This window comes from Phaenicophaeus curvirostris, chromosome 1 (assembly GCF_032191515.1).
Source record: "Phaenicophaeus curvirostris isolate KB17595 chromosome 1, BPBGC_Pcur_1.0, whole genome shotgun sequence".
Lineage (NCBI taxonomy): Eukaryota > Metazoa > Chordata > Aves > Cuculiformes > Cuculidae > Phaenicophaeus > Phaenicophaeus curvirostris.
This window is the reverse complement of record NC_091392.1, coordinates 141,860,747-141,881,822: the sequence shown is the minus strand read 5'-3', so window position 1 is coordinate 141,881,822 and position 21,076 is coordinate 141,860,747. Positions and strand designations below refer to the sequence as shown.

The following is a 21,076-nucleotide window of genomic DNA, read 5'->3' as shown; positions in this document are numbered from 1 at the left end:
CCCAGTTCTGTTTCTCTCCTGCAGCTGTTAGTCGATTTTGTCTTTCTTTTGAGGATACATGTGCTTACAGCATTCAGTGCTTCAGTGAAAAAAATCCACTGTCAGTTTAAATACACAATAACACACATATTCAGTCATCTTGTGTATTCTCAGCCCTACTAATTATCAGCTTATGCACTACTCTACCCCAAATAAATACCTTGGTAATATATGAAACACGTGGTTTGGGAAGACTATCCTAGCAGCTGGGTCAGACTTTGCTCCTGCTTCCACCACTGCTGCCAGCTTTACTTCTTTCTCAGTCTCTTTTCTTCAGCTCTCCTTGCTGTCACAACTTTTGTACTTCCCTGACTTCAGGGGGTAATTGCTTATCAACTAGCTAAAGTTCGTTGACTATTTTGAGGCTTATAAGTGTTAGAATTACTGGAAATTATTATATATTATAAACAGCTCATTAGACTCCCAAACAAAGGGCTATATGAAGACAGTGCATGGGAGAGAACAGCACTACCCTTTCCAGCATTGCACTGAAAAGTATCTTCTTTCCAGCTTTTTTCCAACTATATGTGCAGTTTTCTTTGCAGTGCTGTGTGTAACATCTGTGAGAATATTTTAGCAGCAGGATCGCAGTGGGGTTTCTTAATCATTCTGCTCAAAAAAGGCAAGTTAATTTAAACTCAACTAGTAATCATTTTAACATTAATCATACCTGCAACAACTTGGCATCTGGGGAGAGAAATCAGTTATGCTCTAAGAAATGTGTAGCCAATGATCCAGCAAAATACACAAGCTCATCCTGCGTTATTTCTCTGCTCTGATCTCCCTTGAAAGCAGCAAATGGGGTGGTGCTTGAAAGCACCACAATTTAGGCATCTTTCTACAAATGCCTCTGATCCAGGAGGTTTTCATGAAGCTGCCTAAGGCAGAATTTGGCCACTATACATTCTTTCAGACTTGCTGCTGTCAGCCCATGGCATTAGCAAGCTCTGCTGCTAACAGCATGCCTTGGAGCTGTGTTATCCCAGCACCTTGCTTTCCGTTGTAGATTGAACATAGGGCTTTGAACTGCCACCAAGGATTCATGGCAAGTGAATTTACCATGCAGAGCTAGTACGGCAACAGAAAAAAGGCAGCCTGACTCTCTCACGTAGTGGTTAGGTACATCAACAGAGACACTGACATTTCTTTTTTCCTTTTTTTTTTTTAATATTGTCCAGATGTGATCTCAGCCTGTGAATACCATTCCAGATACCATGCCACATAGCAATAAAAGGCAGAGCAAACAGGCCTACTTTGTATCATGCAGAACACAAGAGAAGTGCAAGTTAGTTAGTTAGTAACCTGAATATAGCTGTTGTTCATCTAGGTCAGAGGAGAAACTTGGCTCTTTCTCCTTATAGTATGCACTGAATTCAGGGCACTGCTTAAGCTGGAATTAATGACATAAAGGAGCAAGCAGTGGGGACCTGTCTCAAGCTATCACAGCACTTGGCTGACTTTTTCTTTCGAAACTCAGTTATACCTGAGTCTTTCAGACATGCCCAGAAGACAGTGAAGACTGCTGCTTGAACAGATTTATTTTTTATGAGCTTCTCTGTTCATTCAAACACCATGCAGTTGCTTGATGGGGCTTAAATCATACTCCACTATCTGAATTCACCAAGGAAAGTGCCCGCTGCTGTAAGGGAACTCAGTCATAGCCCATACATCTGTTGGGAAACATTAAGCATCTGTCATATGTCCCGGTCTCTCTCCCTTCTCAAGTTTTAACATCCTTACTTATTTCAGATTTACTTTCCCCTTATTGATCTCTCGTATCAGGGTCCTCATGAAACACCAGATAATCTACTTGGGACTCAACTTGTCCAGGGTACCCTATACAAGTACCCTGCTTACTGGGACACCATTCAGTAGTAGACATGTTATCTCAAGGTCCAGTTGTCACTATGACCTGGGTTTAAATCTGTTTGGATTGGTGGAGATACACTGGTGTGAAATTGTTTTGAGATGTGGATCATGGCCTGCTTCTACCTGAGTACTTCCCTTGTGCTCTTTTGATGGGCGTAAGGAGCTGTCTTCTGTGAGAAGACAATGGCAGCAATACTAAATCCCGGTAAAATAACATCCTTGTAAACAATTGACTGCCTTACTGCTAGTTGGATCATTTTTTTCTGAGAAACTCCTCATGTCTTCAAACTGTTTCTCTTTGAAGTTCATAATCTCTCCAGATTGACATAGTCTTCCTTCCCCTGAAAAAATGCCTAAAGATCCCGAAACTGGTGAAACATCTTCTCTTTTAACACAGATTCAGTACTGGCCCGTGATAGAAATGAGTATGCAAGCATGCATGGATCCATCAATTTTATTAATAGTAATTTTTGTGATTTTTAGAAAGTAGATTGACTTTTCCACATCCAGGAGGTTTTAACATACTTTCCCTAGAGCAACAATCTACAGTTTCTGTGAAAGGAAACTTGGTCTGGTACCTGCATCACAGCATGTTCCTTCTCATAGCATATCCTTTTGCCTCTCTGTGCCAGGACGCTCCACGCTGGGGCAAATGAAGAAGGAAAGGCTAAAGTTGTTGGGAGAAATGGTTCTGCAGTAGCAAGAAACTATGAAATGGGAGAACAGAGATGAAAATGCTGTAAAAATACACAGAAAAATGTAGACAGTGAAGGAGAGCAGCATAAATATCAGCAGGAAGCAAACGTATTATTTACTTTGTGAAGTAGCGCTTCATGATAGAATAAAACAAACCAGAAAATAATTCCCTTCATGGCAGGAATTACTCAGTGATGTTCTTTCATTAATGCTATAAAGGTTGTCAGGCAAGATGAATGCCAGGGTACTTTTCAACTGTTCTGGTTGTGCATTTACACCTGCTGTCCCATTACCTACTCAACAGGATCACTGATGTTTTCCAGAGATATTGTTCCTTCCACAGCATTTGTTAAAGGTGAATGCAGCTCATTAAGCTTCATACCAGCCCTGGCAGGGGCCACCAAGAGATTAAACATCTGCTGCTGAAGAGGAAACAAACACGGATATGACACTTTACTGCTTCCTTATAACACATCAGCAGAGAAATGATAGATACTCAGAAACCTGGGGATAGAATAGCAAGAAAAGTTTTTTAATTAGAGCTGCTACCCGTCTGAACGGGGTGAATGCAGAACTAGACTGTGGCACCTGGTTTTGCAAAATGTACACTGAGGAGTACTTAAATAGTTACATTGATAAATAATGATGTATTAAAACAATAAGACAACAGTTTTTTTTTGAGGATAAATTTAAGTCTAAGGATAAAGTCTCATTTGATTAGAAGGTAAACTCTGTGAACAAATATTACTAGTCTATTACAGTAGTTAATGTCATTATTTATTCTAGACATAGTGACTGTGAACAAATTCCAACAAATATCCAGATCATCAACATTTGGCACACTTGGAAGGTTGGGGTTTTATCCAGGCTGGCTAAAATGCAGTCTTGAGGATTTTGAAGCTATTTCTGAAGGGGGTAACAGCAAAACTTTGAGGCTATGTAACCATATGTTTATTTCACAAAGGGGGGAATTGAATCAGGTGGTAATATGCCATTTTGGTAGTGCATAGGTTTCATTTCATTCCAAGTGATAAACCCCTGTTCAGCAGAGCTCTTGGTAAGTATGGAAATCATGCCCTTGAAAGGTTTAGTGAAATGCAGGGTTACCATTATACATCAAGAAAGCCCTAGAGCTCAGGCATCCATTTTCCCATTTTAGGCACTCAGCTGCCTTACTTCCTTCAGTTTTGGGCTTTTCTCCTGAGAAAATAACTTTTATGACAGCACACTATTATTTTGGTAATCCATCCATCCTCTTCTATTAACTTCTGAGTCTTCAAAGTACAAATCTGATAGAAGTAACTTTCCTAGTTCTCTTGATCACAGAAGTACTCACTTACTTTGGTAAAACAAGACGTTAATTGCATGGTAGTTTTGCACATGACTAGTTTTTCATATCCCGTGCTACACATTTCAGCTTAGGTCTAGCCACCTGTAGCTGAGCTTGGTACATGACTTAGTTGTAAAGCAAAGCAAGAAAAGCAACTTGTAAAGCAAAGCAATGAAAAATTTCAAAACCCAGCCTCCGTGGCACCTCTGTTGCAAACCACATTTGTTTTGATGTAGTGTCACTTCCCTAACTCAATTATGGTATGGTGCAATTGTCTGTCAAGGAAAATGAATGTTTTCAATAACACGCATTTGAAAATGTGTGTACATGGTACCCCACAATTCAATGAAGCTGTGGGCAAATGGAAGCATAGAGATGGAGTGGTGCCTGGAAAAGCTCTTCTTTTATAAGTCTTGAGGACTGATGTCGCCGATGGATGTTTCAGTTGTGCAGAATGCCTGCAATTTGCTCTACACTGAGATTTGTGCGTTTATAAGCTCGCCATCTTCTGTCACCTCCGCTTGCTTTGTAAGGAGAGGAAGCATCCCAAGTTATGACCTTGGAGAGATTTGTCCGGGCGAGTGCAAGGGCTGCATAAAGTCTGAACTCATTCCTTACCCGAGTCAAGAGCAGATCGAGCACAGGGCACCAGCAGCCGCTGTTCAGAGGAGCCCGACTGGGTCCCTCCTGCCTCTGCTTTGAGCATCACAAATACTGATATTGGCGTTGCCCTCTGCTGACCAGTCCTAATATTGCAATGCGAAACGTCTTCTTGAAAGTGCGTGCTCTATTGCAAATCACAAAATAATGTCTTTGGGTTATTTTAGATTATACGTGGATTACTGAACTATGCAGACTATACACAGCTGTGGAAATGAAGGGAAAGATGTGGTATAAGACTACCAAGTTATAATCAAAGGCTATTTTTATGTTTATTTAGTGTAGCAGAATGTATTTGATGTAGTCCCCAGAGAGGCTGTGCTGTCCAGCAGGGGAGGTGGCTTTGGCACATCCTTTCAATCCATAATCATGAGAGGGAATGTGACCTCAGTCCTATGCTGAATGAGGCTCCAGGATTTTGTTACTTTTCTGATGGGTCACACATGATTGCAAGTCCTTTGTGTTCTGAGGTCGGGTCATGTGTATTCTGCAATTGTGCCTTTTCTGTTCAGAAGTTCTAGTCCATATTTAGGTCTTTGGCTGGTTGATGATTAGATAGCTATACTCCAGAAGCACGTACTTCTGTGCGTGCATCCCCATCTCCACCCACCCCATGCAGTAATACGGCACACATCACCTGAACTACTGTATAGAAACCTCTGGGTGCAGAGGCTTTGTAGTAAAGATATTTAAAAAAAAAGATATTAAAAACTTTTTTCTTTCCAGTTTGCCATGTTTTCCTTCCGACTTTCTCTATGGTTCTCTCAGAAGGTTTAAGGTTAATAGGTAGATGATATTTAGTGTATAAGGTTTTTTGCCCCAGAGAAATGTCAGAATTTTAGATGGTCAATCATAATCAGCTATGAGATCTGTCACATTTTTGTTTCTTGGGAAATAGTAGATCCAGAAAGGACTGGAGAAGGAGACTTGACAGCTGCTTCTAGTAGTTCAGTGCAGAAATGATTCTATGATTCTTTGAAATCTATCAAGGTGAAAGATGTTTACTTTAACATGGTTTATGCAGTCCAGCCCAGTCAAACATATGCTTTTAACCTGTTTAATAAGGTAGAGGGCTGGCAATTGCTATGTTTCAGTTGCCTGGAACAGATAAGAAAGACAAGTCTTCCAGAGCAATCTCCGCATAACCATCTGTCTTAGCTGCCAGCAGAGATCCTGATCTACTCTAATATCCCAGTGAAGAAATAAACAGTTTGCTGCTGTGTTTAGAATAACATACATATCCATCTTGTAGCTGGAATTCCTCATGTGCACTAGGAAAGCTGGAATGGGATGCTTGCAGCTTTTGGCCATCCTTTCAAGCAGTTGCACACCATCTGCTAAACCAGCTACATTAAGCAAATGGTTTTAAACCTCCAGCAGGTAGATTTGCAGTTTCTGGAACTACTTCTTTCTCATTACTTGCTGAGAATTGTGAAGATGAAACAAGCAGTCATCTGATGTGTTTTTAGGTCCTAAAACTAAATGGCAGTTAACTCACTGGGCATTGGCCATGTATCTGAGTCTTCTCTGCCTTTTTAAAGGACTCTTGTTTGTGTACAGCCTGAGTTTGTGGGTCACAAATGAGCTTTTCCATTTTTTCTGTAATCTATATCCTTCCTTTGCCATGCCAGGATGCTTTCTACTGTTTAACACAAGCATTCCAGACAAAGACAATGTTCCCCTCAGGGCCGCCCTGCAACTCTGGGTACATACAGTTCTGAGTGTCAGGTGCCACTTGTCACACAGGTTGGTAAGATGAGGCAAAGTACATGACCTGCTGGCCTTTCTAAGATTGAATCTTCCACTTCCAGAGAAGCCAACAGAGCAACTTCTACCTGAAGTATGCCAGATATGCAACAAAGCAATGGTACTAATCTACTACTTTTTCATTACACGAAACATAATTAGGAATAAACATTGCACTGTGATGTAATACTGAGAGAAACTGTTGTTTGTGATTATTTCAGAACTGGAGCTTTTGTAATTCAGAATCCAAGTGAGGTATCAGTCCCACTGGAGAATTTTTATGACCAAGAAAAAGTAACTGTCTATCAGTCAGTGCTTCATTCTCCTGATTGTCAGATTTAATGTGTATCTTTCTTCATCCTAAGCTTAACTGTCCCAGTGGAAATCCATGTGTGGGCATGGTGGATGCTGCCAGCTGTGGTAAGCTTGAAATGAAGGAAGCATTTTGTCATTCCCCACTTCAAACTTTCCGTCTTCCAAACTAAACTCACTTCCTTCAGAGTACCAACTTACCTTAACCTCTGCCTTTCCTTTCTGCTGGGCTCTCTCCTGTTTGTCCCTCTCTTTTCTCTCCAGTGCTACTCTGTACATGAGGTCTTCCCTACAACCAGTAGTGTGACACCTCCCATGTCAGAATCTCTTCAACTTCTTATGCATTCCTCATAGTATTTTTGTGTTCTCCCCAATGGTGTTATATTTGACTGTCTATAGTTACCTATCCCCTTTGCTGCAAAGCTGCAATTGACTATTCCTCAGCACATCTAAAACCTTCCTTTCATCCTCAGAAAGCTCTACATATTTTTTCCAGGTATATCTTTGCCAAAACCATCCTAAATGCTGGTTCTGTCCTCCAGCACTTGCCATCCCTCCCTCCAGTTTGCCTGGAGATTTACTAAATATGTTTTTTCCTGTGGAAGCTGAGGAGGGAGTGAGGCTGTCTGAGGCACCAGAGCATGAAGGGCCCACAAGAAGTGAAGTAAAGCACCAAGATGGTTTTCCTCTCGTGCTTCATGTTCTGGCTTTTTGGTGAGTGGCATGTCATGAGCCCAGGCAGCACTCATTCCCCCCTCCAGCACGTACTTTTCCAGGTCCCTTGCTGGTCACTTGGCTGAGCAATGCCTTGCTGAGCCCAGCTCAAGCAGGCCAGGTTTTTAATGCAGGAGGTCCTGGGCCAGCCTGAAGTGATTTTCAAAGCAAGTTAGGCAGCATGAAGGTGTGTGCTCCTGAATATGCCTGCCTTCCCAAGAGCCAGCAGAGCTGTCTCTCACTGCATGCTCTGAGCTATGGCAACAGGTCTCAGGAGTTGATTAAGTCTTAGAAAAAAAATATGCCTCTGTGGCCTAAATGTATCGCCTCTCAGTACAATTGAGTCTCCCTCATTGCTTCTTTTTATTACAAGAGGATGGATAAGCATTAGATTTACTCTTCTAAACACACTCATTACTTTGTATACTTTCTCATATCATTCTTCATTTGTCCTTTCTCTTGCTGATGACGGGACCTGAACTTTCACATCTTTTTCTTGCTTCTAATTGTTTTTGCTGTCTGTGACTGCGCTCCTCAATTTTCAAGCTGTGGGTTTTGCAGTGGGATGTACAGAAAGAGTTTCAGGCCATGGATGACTTTTATTTTTCAATATTACTAATCTCTCCTATTCCACATGTGACATTTGCTCCAGGGAGCAGAGGTTTGCACTGAGCAATGACCAAGAGCTCTCTTGTGCTTTTTACAAAGGAGTTACTGGAGAAATATGGCTGGGGAACATAAGCTAGTCCTCACCTGCAAATTACCACCTATTTATCAGTCTTATTTAACCAGTTTCAAGTAAAAAATAGATGTTAGTCTACAAACCTGTGGACTGTGAGAGTGCAGTGTGTCGCCCGTGGTACAGTATTGCTGTTGCTTAATACCCACCAGCAGCTCAGCCCCTCACAGCCACTCACTCACTTCCCCCAGCAGGATGGAGAAGAGAATTTGAAGGGTAAAACTGAAAACACTTGTGGGTTGAGGTAAACACAGTTTAATAGGTAAAGCAAAGCAGAACAAGAAATTCATTCACTGCTTCCCGTCAACAGACGAGTGTTCGGCTATCTCTTGGAAATCAGGGTTCCATCGTGCTTAATGGGGACTTGACAAGACAGATGAAATCACTTGAAATATCTCTGCTTTCTCCTTCTTCCCTCAGCTCTTATTGCTGAGCACAATGTCACATGGTGTGGGATTTCCCTTTGATCCGTTGGGGTCAGCTGTCCTGGCTCTGTCCCCTCCCAGTTTCTTGTGTACCCCTAGACTGCTTGCTCACGGGGCAGGGTGGGACACAGAAAAATCCTTGAGGCTCTTGAGGCTGTGCAAGTGCTCACCAACAGCTGAAGCATCCGTGTGTTATCAACACTGTTGTGATCACAGATCTAGAACACAGCATGGTACAAACTGTTATTAAGAGAAATAACTCTACCCCAGTCCACATCAGTACAAATATTTATGCAGAAGTGAGCAAAACTTGCTGATGTTCAGCTTTGGCCTCTGAGATGAAACAGGCCAGAAGTGCCATTGCTGTGCAGAGCTTTTGTATCATTATCACGTATTTATTTCTGTCCCCACAGTGCATCCCCACTTCTTGCATTTGGCTTAGCTGTTTCTTCCAGCGGGACACCCCAGCTAGCTAAAAAAGACTTGAGAAGCTGGAGGAGCCAGCATTTTTTTGGTAGTCTTTCCATAGGCTAATCATTTCCAACCTTCCACCCCATCAGCACTCTCTGCCTAGGTGGAGGCATAGGAGCTGCAATTCAGCCAGGTCTTGATCCTGTTAGAGGCTGAAATACGTAGCATAATATTGTACTCACGTCACAAAATAACTGAGGCTGGTAGGAACCTCAGGCAGTCTCTAGTCTGATCACAAGCAGGAATTCAGACCAGATTTTGTCCTCTCTGGTCTTGAAAATCTCCAGGGACTGGATGGCACAACCTCTCTGGACAACCTGTTGCACCTCCTGAATGTCTCAACCTCTCTTGCTTCAACTTATGACTAGTTGTCCTCCCACCCCATACTATGAGGAGCCTGACTGTCTCCTTGATGACCCCTCATAGGCACTGGAAGAGCTGTTAGGTGCCCTTGAAGGCATCTTTCCTCCAGGCTGAACCAACTCTGTTGCCCCTGTATCTCTTCATGGGGCAAGTGCTCCAGTCCCTAATGCCTTCAAAGCCCTCCATGAGACCCCTCCACTTTGTCCACTCCCTTCCTGTATTGTGGGGTCCACACCTGGACACTCTACCCTGGGCGTTGTCTAATACTTGAAAATAATTCATCTCTTCTCTTTATCTACCATCCAAACTTCTGTTAATGCAGCTCAAATCAGGAACTTATCCAGTCAAGAACCTCTGAAAATACTCCAGAGTTTTCTCAGGTTTTGCTTTTAAAGGTAGAGGAGTTCCCAAATCCAGTTCTCCTGTGGCTGTGCCAGTGTAACAGAGATGGTACCATGCCATGGTACGAGGACTGAGAAGCCAAGAATAGGAAGGGGGGAATAAACAAAGGCTTGAGGAAGCCAATGCTGTGGGACACTGTTGAAGAAACCCAACATGGTGTGCATCCCCAGACCCTGGCTTTTATGATACTCTTTTCTTCCTAAGGAAGTTAACTGTTTCCTACTTAAAGTTTTCTGCCCCTACATGTCTCCACCTACTGAAACACATCACCCCATTCCATACCGCGTAAGTACAATTGGCTGCACCACAGATTTAATTGCATGATTTCAGTAAAAAGAGCAGATGTTTAGAATATCTCTTATAAGTGATTCATTGGTGCTTTACAACAGCCAATAAGGCAGGGCTGGAAAAAAAATACATCATATGATCAAATAGTGCTTGTTTGTAACCACAGTACTTGTTCCACCTCTTTCAAAGGGCTTTGGATTCATCAGTTATCTCACTTGGCCCCTTAGTTGCTCAAAATAAGAATTAAATCATCAAAACATCTGATAGTTTTAATATCTTATTATGCCATTTGGGATGCATGTTCTAAAATGATGTGGAAATACATATAGTCAAAAAGGCAAGCTTACCATCCATAAGCCTGTTAGTGATGATGTTATAAATACAAAATGCACTGCTGGAATTAAAAATTATAGATATTCAGATGACTAATTTCCTTAGAATACAGTTGGAACCAGGCAATGCTACACTACAACCCAATGAAATGTAGTACCTCCTTCAATAAAAAAGGACAAGAAGAATTAATGATTGCAAGTTTATTTCATGGAACAGCAAATTCCAGACAACTGAATCACACAGTAGACAACCAGTGCAATAGGAAGTCTATTTTCTTTGCACAAAGTCTTAAAGCTGGTAAATTGACCCACGAACTTCATATTCCATGGTACGCTGAAACAAATTAACACAATTATGTTTTAAGTTGAGATATTGACCTGAATATGTATTCATATTCAGTTATGCGTGTGTGGTCCTTCTAAAAGTTAGACAGGAAACAGCTTCAAATTCTAGCACCAGAGATTAGGATGAATGTGACTTCAGAAGTTTGGATAAGTGTCCGGGTCTGTTATTTGTACTCAAATATGAATCCTTCCTCCTCACACAGTTCTCTTTCCACCATGTTCTAATTCCACTATCCTTCTTTTAGGGTATGGAGGCATGATGTGAATCTTGCTGCCAGGTGGGCAGTGTATAACATTGACTACTATATACAAGGGTAGGGCATCATTATAGAGTTGTGGCTTCTACACTAGCCATTTAATAAGATCTGTTTGATATCATAGCAATTCCACTAACATCAGAGTACTTCAGAGTACTGTGAAGCAAGTTTTCTCTTTGTTTCTGAACTGTTTTGCCCAAAAGCTATAGGGACTGTCTCTGTTTGACTTATCTTAGTGGCTGTCAGCTCGTGCTTCCACTTTTAATAACCAGATCTGGGCAGCACGCTACCCGTCCCTACAGGTTTCATAGCTATGAAACACTGCCTGAACACCTGTGTACCTAACACAGGAACAGCTGCACTGGGTCAAACCAGAGATCCATCTAGCTCCTTATCTACCTTTCATCCATGAGAAGCAACGCACACCCAGGGCAAGTAAGTAACTATGCTGCAGTGCAGCACTCTCACAGGTCCCTTTCTTTCTGAAATGGTTTAATCCTGAATATACAGCAAAGGTATTCTTTGCTTCTATTTTCTTCACAGTTTTTCCTTTCTGTCTTCTGTCCCATCCCCCCAAACCCCAGCCCTTTCAGTCAACATCTGGAAGTAATTTTTCTATTGCAAACAGAAAATGGTGGTCTTTTATTGTGGGGTAGAAGATTAGAAGAAGAAAGACAGGAGGAGGGGACAACACGTACATTGCCTGTCTTGTACCTTTCCCATTAAGACCATTAATAGACACTTTCAAAGAAGGATATGCAAGTGCTAGGTGATATTATTAATCTCACTGTCTTCCTTCCTTACCTTATCCTTACCCCTGCTCTTTCTAGATAATATTTACCCCAAAACAGGTCATAATTCTGATGTGAGGATGACTAGTGCCTACATGCAGAAATCTGTATTGCTGGGGTCTCATGCAGGATTTGGTGACTGAAGGTATCCTGGAACAGAGAGGAGTCTAGCTAGTCTTTCAAATATGATTTACATCCTCTGTTTTTAAACTTTATAATTTCTGTACCATTTCTATCCAGAGGATGAAAGCTCCTCCTTACTGAACCTTAAAGAGAGAAGAAAACAATCCTTTTGTCAAGCGTGCACATTGTAAGTATGATCGTGAAAAAAAAAAACATTTTGGCCAGACACTTCCTAGTGACCACATGAAACATGCACGTGGGTATCTATGTTTGCGCTAGGTCAGTACTACCTCTCTAGTAACTCATTCTGTCACAAGGATCACAGTCATCGAAAAAATAGAACAAATTTTTGTCACTTTTGGATGCCTACTTACCACTGCCTTCAATAGTTCTTCCATTACGAGGCTGAAAAATATAACAGTTAGAGGGCAGTGCAGAAGTATTAGATGCCAGATTTACAAATACACTGAAACATCTCTCATCATACAGACACAGTACACAAGAAGGCTTCAGTGAAGATTTCCTTTAAAGGGACAACATGACAAATACCAGGGGATCCATGCAGGGTGAGGTTTTGCCTTTGAATCCAAGAAATATTCATTCAGTCTCTGCCTAATCAGCTAAACAGTCTGGCTTTACTTATTCTCATTAAGGGTCTTTGTCCCAATTCATTGCTGTACTATGTAGATGTCTAAAAAAGAGCATAAAAATACCAACACTGGAAGTATCTGGCTGAACGCACTTGAAGTGAGCTAAAATACCAATGACAGCTGAAGTGGGACTCTGGTTACCTGCTACAACCAACTTTATAACTTTTTTTAAAATGTGTTGAAGATATTCCTAAACACTAGTTTGGTGTTAATTATACAATGTCTAAACCAGCATATTCTGCATTAGACCATGCCATAGTTCAGCCAGTCAGTGGGTGAAAAACATGAGAGAAATAATGATGATGTCCATAATCTTGCTCTAGGTTTTCACCCTGTTGTGCAGTGTGCCACTGCTTACTGGCCAGACCTTTCAGACCAGTCATACACTCAGCTGACACCCATGTTTTATCTGGTGAATTTAGTATCAATGCACCCTGGCAGTCTCGAAGATACAAGACACATACTACTTTTGTCTTTGGATGATTTGGCTCAAAATAAACATTTGTATAGTCACCTCTTCAAGTAAAAAAAGTGTTTAATCCATTACTACCCCAGGTCTCTCATTATCTTGTTTTCTTCCAGTTGAAGCAGAGCTTTTTAAGGCTCTCTGAGTTTTCAAGTAATGGATATTTAGCCTCTGCTCAAAGCCAGTCCAGTAAGAATTTATGAAGGGAAACAGCTGCTTGTCTACAGGTATTTAACATTATCTGTGATGCATAATCTTTAAAAAGTATGATACCCTGAAAAGGAAAAAAGGCCGTCCCAGGGTCCCATGACTATCCTGTAAAATAAAACACAAACAATAACAAAATACTTCAAACTCAGTTCCATAGATCTGTTGACAAGTTTCAATGTCATTCCATCAGAATATCAATAATTCAGGGCCTTTTTCAGCAGCATGCATGCAAGATGTTGATAGTCCCCAATGCCCATTCATCTGGAATGCTGATTAAAAATTAATACCCAAAGGGCATTGTCAAGAATTATCCATTCCATCTAGTGTAAATATACTAAATTACCATAATTAAAGATTCACGGGCTTTAGAAAAATCTATAAAAGCTTTACACATGGTAGATAGTTCTGCAGAAGCAGGGTCAGAACACTTCCCAATCACTGAAAAAAAAACCCTGACTTAAAAAAAGCAACAAAATAAAGAAAGGAAAGGGCTGTAGTCCTTTTGTCCATGACTACTCACTTGTCTTTATATTTACATACCTTCTTTGTAAACTTCGCAGCAGCAGTCTGTAATTCCTGCAAGGGGACAGTGTAAGTTAAACAAGATGCTGTCATATATAGCAGTCTTCCAGTACTTTAAGGGGGCCTATAGGAAAGATGGAGAGGGGCTTTTTATCAGGGATTGCAGTGATAGGATGGAGGGTAATGGTTTTAAGCTGAAAGAGGGGAGATTTAGGTTAGATATTAGGAAGATTTTTTTTCCTGTTAGGGTGGTGCAACACTGGAACATGTTGCCCAGAGAAGTATTGGATGCCCCGTCCCTGGAGTTGTTCAGAGCCAGGTTGGATAAGGGTTTGAGCAACCCAGTCTAGGGGAAGTTGTCCCTCCCTATGGCAGGGGACTTAGAACTGGATGACCTTTAAGGTCTCTTCTGACCCAAACCATTCTATGATTTCTTTGGTTTTCTACAATAATCCTCCTTCACCAATGAGGTTGCTCCACTCCTTGTGAGAAAGAGAACCTTACACATACCACAGACAGATACAAGAACAGCAGCAAATAGATCTTTTTAAAGATTGATTTTAAGTCTTGTCTTAACCAGTCTTACCCCATTCATTACCATCACTGAACATGTTTCCTTTGCTGTGGAGCTGGTCACTAGGAGGTGAGGCAGAGATCCAACACAACAGCTCCATTCCTCAGGCTTGAATTGCACTGATAGCTCTTCCCTTGTTAAAATGCAGCTGCCCTCCACCTTTCAGAATGCCCTTGTATTTATACCCAGGCATGATTGCTGGTTTTAAGCCTCCTCGGTAATTCTTTATTTTTCTACTCAGCCTTACATCAAGGAACAGAAAATTTCCTGTGACTTCATGGGAGAAGACTGAGCTTGGAGCCTGGTACATCTGGTTTGGGAGACCTCCTGGTTGTGGCAAAGCTGCCTGACTGCATGATCCTGTCTGGGGATAGCTCTGTGTGCTGCAGCCACAGTTATAAAAATGAATGGGTTTAGTTACTTGGAGTTGACTTGAAAAAATAGCACATATGAGCAAGAAGGGGAAGAAAGGGGAGGAAAACACAGCAGAATCATGTAGACGGGAAACTGGAGAGGAGTAATTAAAAAAACCCAAAATATACAAACAAGGAGGAGGGACTCAAGCATCATGAGATCAGGATTTCCTCTTGTTAAACTGTTCTTAGTTCAAACCTCTGGGCATTGATTTATAGAGCAACTGACATCAACTTACAGGGTTATGAAATACTATGGAAGAAAATAGTGCTTGTTCAATCAAGGTGCTTTAAAGGATGCAAAGGAAGAGACTACAAGGAGATATTGTGAACACTAGATTTGTGCCAAGACAATTATTACACACAAATTAAAGATAAACTGACTCATGACTTAGCCTGTAGTTTCAAATATCCTACCCAATTTATAACAGATGAGAGTTTACTATGTGGAAAAAACTTGGTCAAAACTGAGCTTCTAAACATTAAGTTGGCTTGATTTTAAGATGGAAATCGCAAACACTGATGGAGATGGTTGCAGTGTAGCTAGGTTTTGATAATTCTAGACTCTTTTTGATTCCTTTGAAAGTGCTTATCTGCAAGATTTACCTAAAGATTAAATATTGAAACTAAATAGTCTGTTAGGACTCCCAAAAGATTTTAATTTCCCCAGATGGATTTCAAGTTCCATTAGTGCTAAAACTGCCACTGACTCTGCCTTTCATCAGGTTGAGGCATCGCTCCTTTTCTTGAAATATCATATACCTTCTTTACATTATCTATAACTCTGAATTAATCACTTTTTTTTTAAAAAATCCACATAAATATGGGATCACGCAGAAAGTTTAAGTACAGCTGAAATCAGTAGGATTTTGTAACTCCTTTGGGTTCATAACCTGTAGGCTTGAGTTGGCAGTGTCTTCTCAAGATTCCTTGTGGGCTGAGAAAATACAACTTCCTGTTATAAGAGATTTGACCAGATAAGTAAAAATTCGTACTTTTTGCATGGTGCTCTTCTTCATATCTCACATTCAGATTTGATCTACCACTCAATCAGACCTCACTGAGAAATCATATTGCAGATACGTAGCTGATATTAGTCATATCTCTTCAAAGGATACTACATAAGATCCATCTCACAATCTTGAGGATGCCTAACAGAGGGTGAATTTTTTGCAAAGTTAGTAACTAAAATAGTAACCAGGAATAGGGCTCCATTCAAAGTTACCTAATAATTCTGGATGTCCCTTTATTAGCTAAGCTGCAGGAGTCTAAGAATCAACACTGAACTCAAAACATTAATTAGGCTTTTAAGACTGAAATGCTAGAGTTTTTTATATGATCAATTTCTGTATTGTAGAGTTTGTGGCTCCTCTAGGAAAACATACCTGGAATTATAATAAACTAAAGACACTGACAAGAAGAGATATTGAAATAAATATCAAAATACTTTCTATTGTTGTCTTGAAAGCTCTACTTGTGATGTGAAAAAATGGAGGACCCAAACTCCACAAGTAAATTGGCCCTTTTATCATACCCAGGGGCTGCCTGAACTTTACAGGAAAGGCTCTTAAACTGGTGATAATAAACAAGTGATATAAAGCAGAACTGACATTGAGCTAGATCCTGACATGACTGCACCAGTGAGGGAGAGCTATACTCAATAACTCCTCAGCTTAATCTTTTGGATCTGAATAAGAAATATATAAAAACCCAACCTCAAGTACAGTATTAAAATCAGTAAAGCAACACATACACCTCCATGTTTAGCATAAGTGGCCTGTTGATCCAAAGTTGTATATATTTTTAGCACAGTAATCCCTTTATTACTCAAAAGTGAGGGTCTGGTTAAAATACTGACCCCAGCTCCAGGTGGATGATTTGGTTCTTTAGCTCCGAATTGGTGAAAACCAGTAATTTGACATATAATTTAATGGAGTTAAGAATTATTTGCAACCTACTAAGGAGAAGAGAAAAATCTTTAGCATACTCTCCTACATCACCTAAACCATGATGGGATTAGATGATACATTATTGTTTGAAAAGAGGTGTCAAAAAGCTGGTTTTGGAGGGGTTGTTTTTTTAAAGCAGGAGGGGATACTTTGAAGTAAAAGAAACAATTACACCTTACCTCATTTGTATACAGGCTGTTGAATATTGAATAACAAAGATCCAAAATAGTGCTAGAGATCTACAAAACCAAACAACACGTAAATATTTTTACTTAGAAGATGTGGTGTACATGGTTTGCCAAAGAACAGGCTTGATTTTGATCCCAGAACAATGTAAATTGAACACAGTTCCACTAAAACCACTCAAAGCAGGGCAAGATTTACTGCAGATATTATGAACTGAAAACCTAGTTATTTTGTATGAGAAGAATACACTCAATACTACCAAAGACTACAGTTTAGCCTTGTGCTATGAAGAAACCTAAATCTGCCTCGTATATTTAGAATACACTTTCCAGTGCGAGACTGTTCTACAAATAGGTTTTGGGGTTTGGCATATTTAATCTACACTTGGTTTAATCTATAAGCATTTCAATCAATCAGTGCTATAATCTTTAGCCATATGCCAAAATATACTGTCCCATACTCACTGCCACAGGACAAGAATTTGCGTATGCATGCAATCGCATTACATCAGAAATAACTAGAGCTCCAAAGGAAGTAAAATGTAAAGACACCTGAACAACTGGCTTGGTTTACAAAACTCAAAGACTTAAAAAAAACCCCACAGAACAAAATCAGAACAAAATTTCCAGATAACTGCTGATTTTACAAAGATTTTCTCTTCCCCTTGAAAAGCAAAATGACCCTTGGTATGAAACGCAGTGGGGTTGTTTTTTCAAAGTTAGTCAGTAGTCTAAAGGGTTTGCAGGCTCTGGGCCAGGGACACGACAGCAGAAACACGCTGTGAAGACTTCCCCTCACTCCCATCTCCTCTGAGCACCAGCTACCTACCATCACAGAGCCGGTGCCAGGCAGGACCCTGCCTGTAACCCCTACAGCACTGACTGGCACTTCTTGCTTCAGTGCTCACTACCACTGTGATTGGAAGAAAAGCATTTTTTTTTTCCCTAGGTCTGAGTTAGCTCTGCAGGGAGGAGAGCACATACACCAGCAACTTTGCTCTGCTCCCCAGAGCCACTGGCTCTCTGGAGGAGGCTCTGCCACTTGCAGCAACTGATGGTGAGCGTATACTACGGTATAGTATGGTATAGTGTCTACAGTGTACTATAGTATAATATAGAGTCTCAGCAGATCGTACAGATTTCCGAAGTCAATTTACCTGGGGCTGGTTAGACAGTTCCATCCATTGACTGAAACACAGCGCCAGTCGCTTTAAAAAGTAAAGATCACGCATTAACAGTGGGGCTGTCACACCTCAGGATCTGCATTATAGCTCAGGGAGTCAGGACTGGCTGGTTATTAGCCCTCCTGGCTCTTACCGACCCAGGTATCCTATGCTGCACAGAGCTGTGCATCACACCCCTGCCCATACCTGTCCCACCTACCTCCCCCCAGGCAGCAAAAGGGTCTCATATCCCTCCTTCTTCGGCACAGACCAGCTCTGCCTTTACACCTCTACCGCACATCACTGCCAGACAGGCTGGAGGGACAGGTAAAGACGGACACACCTGGCTTGGGGGGGGGGGATGGGATGTGAGCAAAGGCAGAAACACCTGGCTTGGGGGAGTGGGCAAAGACAGACAGACACACCTGGCTTGGGAGGTGTGAGAAACAATTATTCACTGGTGAAATATTGAAAAAGACAAAGTCTTCGAAGCAAAGGCAATAATATTTTTATTTTACAATTCAGTGCCAAATTGCATGCCCTTCTAACAAAGGCATCTCATCTTAACAAAGGCATCCCATCTTAACAAAAGCAGTAGATAGATATACTAGTTCTAGACAAAGAACAGTGTCAAGTCCCTGAAGAATGTTTAGTTTCTTAGGTTACCCAACCACGCACGTCTAGAGAATCCCTTCAGTTTATCTCTTGACCTAAGACAACTACATCTTACAAGACAATTAAGCATATCGATAAACTCTTGCAACATTAAGAGAGCGCTTATTCTTTCAGGTTATTTACCCATGTCTGGAGATCGTCCGCATGTGTCGATTGATACAAGACAGATTTATATGACAAGATAATTAAACATGCAAAGCAGCTGCAGCAAAACTTGTCGACTAATTCTCACAGAGGGCAGGGAAAGACGGACATACCTGGCTTTGGGGCAGGTCCACGCCGTCCCCGTAGCGCGAGAAAGGCTGTGGGAACCCTGCGGGGACACGGGTGGGGACAAGGCTGTGCGGAGATAGTTTTCCCAAGGTTTTCGGGGTTGGGGGGGGGCGTCGCTTGTGTTTCTCACCACCCCCCCCCCCCCCCCCAAGACATCCACCGCCACCCCTTGGGACGGGACGTACCTGAGCCCCGCGGGAGGGCGCAGAGGCAGCAGGCGGCCAGCAGCCAGGGCAGGGCGGGCATAGCGGGGTGTCTGCCGGCGGACAGACGGACGGACAGACGGACGGACGGACGGGCTGGCTTTATGGGCAGCAGCCGAGCCAATGGGAGGCCCCGCACCTCCCGCAGACACCCCCCCACCACCACCTCAGGGCGAGCGTCTGCCACCTCCATCCCTCTGCGGTGGGGGGCGGGGGGTCTAAAAGAGGTGACAAGAAGGAGAGAGGGAGGGAGAAAGCAGGGAGGCAAAGGAGAGGCTGTGTAAGCAGAATCATAGAATCGTTAAGGCTGGAAAAGACATTTAAGACCATCAAAACGTCAGTCGAACACTGCTGTGCCTGCTCAAACCATGTCCTGAAGAAACACATCTATGTAGCCTTCTAACATCTCCAGGATGGTGACTCCACCACTTCCCTAGGCAGCCTGTTCTGATGCCTTGCCACTCTTTCAGTAAAGAAATTTTTCCTAATGTCCAGCCTAAACCTGCCCTGGCACAACGTGAGGCTGTTTCCTCTCCTATCACTTGTTACTTGGGAGAAGAGACCAGCACTCACCTTGCTACAACCTCCTTTCAGGTAGTTCTAGAGAGCAATAAGGTCTTCCCTCAGCCTCCTCTTCTCCAGGCTAAACAACCCCAGCTCTCTCAGCAGCTCCTCTTAAAACTTGTGCTCCAGACCCTTCACCAGCCTCATTGCCCACCTCTGGAAACACCTAGCAGCTCAATATCTTTCTTGTACTAAGGGGCCCATATCTGCACACAGTATTCGAGGTGCCTCGCTGGTGCTGAGCACAAGGGCACAATCACTTCTCTGCTCCTGCTGGCCACACCATTTTGTATACAAGCCAGGACGTTGCTGGCCTTCTTGGCCACCTGAGCACACTGCTGGCTCATGTTCAGCCAGCTTCGACCAGGAGCTAGAGGAGCATAATGAGGCTCCCATGATCCAAGAGGAGGTGGTCAGAGACTTGCTAGCCTGACTGGACAGCCACAAGTGTATGGGGCCGGATGGGATTCACCCTAGGGTACTGAAGGAGCTGGCGGATGTGCTGGCCAAACCCCTTTCCATCATCTTCCAACAGTCCTGGAAGACTGGGGAAGTCCCACTGGACTGGAGGCTGGCTGATGTTGTGCCCATCTACAAAAAGGGCCGCAGGGAGGACCCAGGAAACTACAGGCCTGTCAGTCTGACCTCAGTGCCAGGGAAAGTCATGGAACAGGTGATCTTGAGTGCTATCATGAAGCACATGCAAGAGAACCGGGTGATCAGGCCCAGTTCATGAAAGGCAGGTCCTGACAAACTAACCTGATCGCTTTCTATGACAAAGTGACCTGCATACTAGACGAGGGAAAAGCTGTGGATGTGGTCTTCCTGGACTTCAGCAAAGCCTTTGACACAGTTTCTCACAGCATTCTGCTTCGGGAACTGTCAGGCTCTGGCCTGGACAGGCGCACACTCTCCTGGGTGGAAAACTGGTTGGATGGCCGGGCCCAGAGAGTGGTGGGAAATGGTGTGAAATCCAGCTGGAGGCCAGTGACAAGTGGGGTTCCCCAGGGCTCAGTGCTGGGTCCAGCCCTGTTCAATGTCTTTATCAATGACCTGGATGAAGGCATCGAGTGCACCCTTAATAAGTTTGCGGACGACACTAAGCTGGGTGGGAGTGTGGATCTTCTGGAGGGCAGGGAGGCTCTGCAAAGGGATCTGAACAGGCTGGACCGCTGGGCAGAGTCCAATGGCATGAGGTTTAACAAGGCCAAATGCCGGGTCCTGCACTTGGGGCACAACAACCCTATGCAGTGCTACAGACTAGGAGAAGTCTGTCTAGAAAGCTGCCTGGAGGAGAGGGACCTGGGGGTGTTGGTTGACAGCCGAC

At 42.6% G+C, this 21,076-nt stretch overlaps 2 protein-coding genes across 4 annotated transcripts in view; both read right to left on the bottom strand.

The window, feature by feature from the left end:
* Positions 1–21,076, bottom strand: part of RPL31 (ribosomal protein L31) — a 492,543-nt gene that overhangs the window by 258,378 nt on the left and 213,089 nt on the right. The window lies entirely within an intron of this gene.
* On the bottom strand, positions 10,704–19,228 carry NMS (neuromedin S). The gene is made up of 8 exons (XM_069855551.1): positions 19,168–19,228; positions 18,967–19,022; positions 18,029–18,079; positions 16,866–16,925; positions 13,769–13,804; positions 13,292–13,333; positions 12,277–12,307; positions 10,704–10,720 (listed from the first exon to the last, which is right to left on the bottom strand). The coding sequence occupies exons 1-8, from the start codon at positions 19,226–19,228 to the stop codon at positions 10,704–10,706; spliced, it is 354 nt and encodes a 117-aa protein (XP_069711652.1).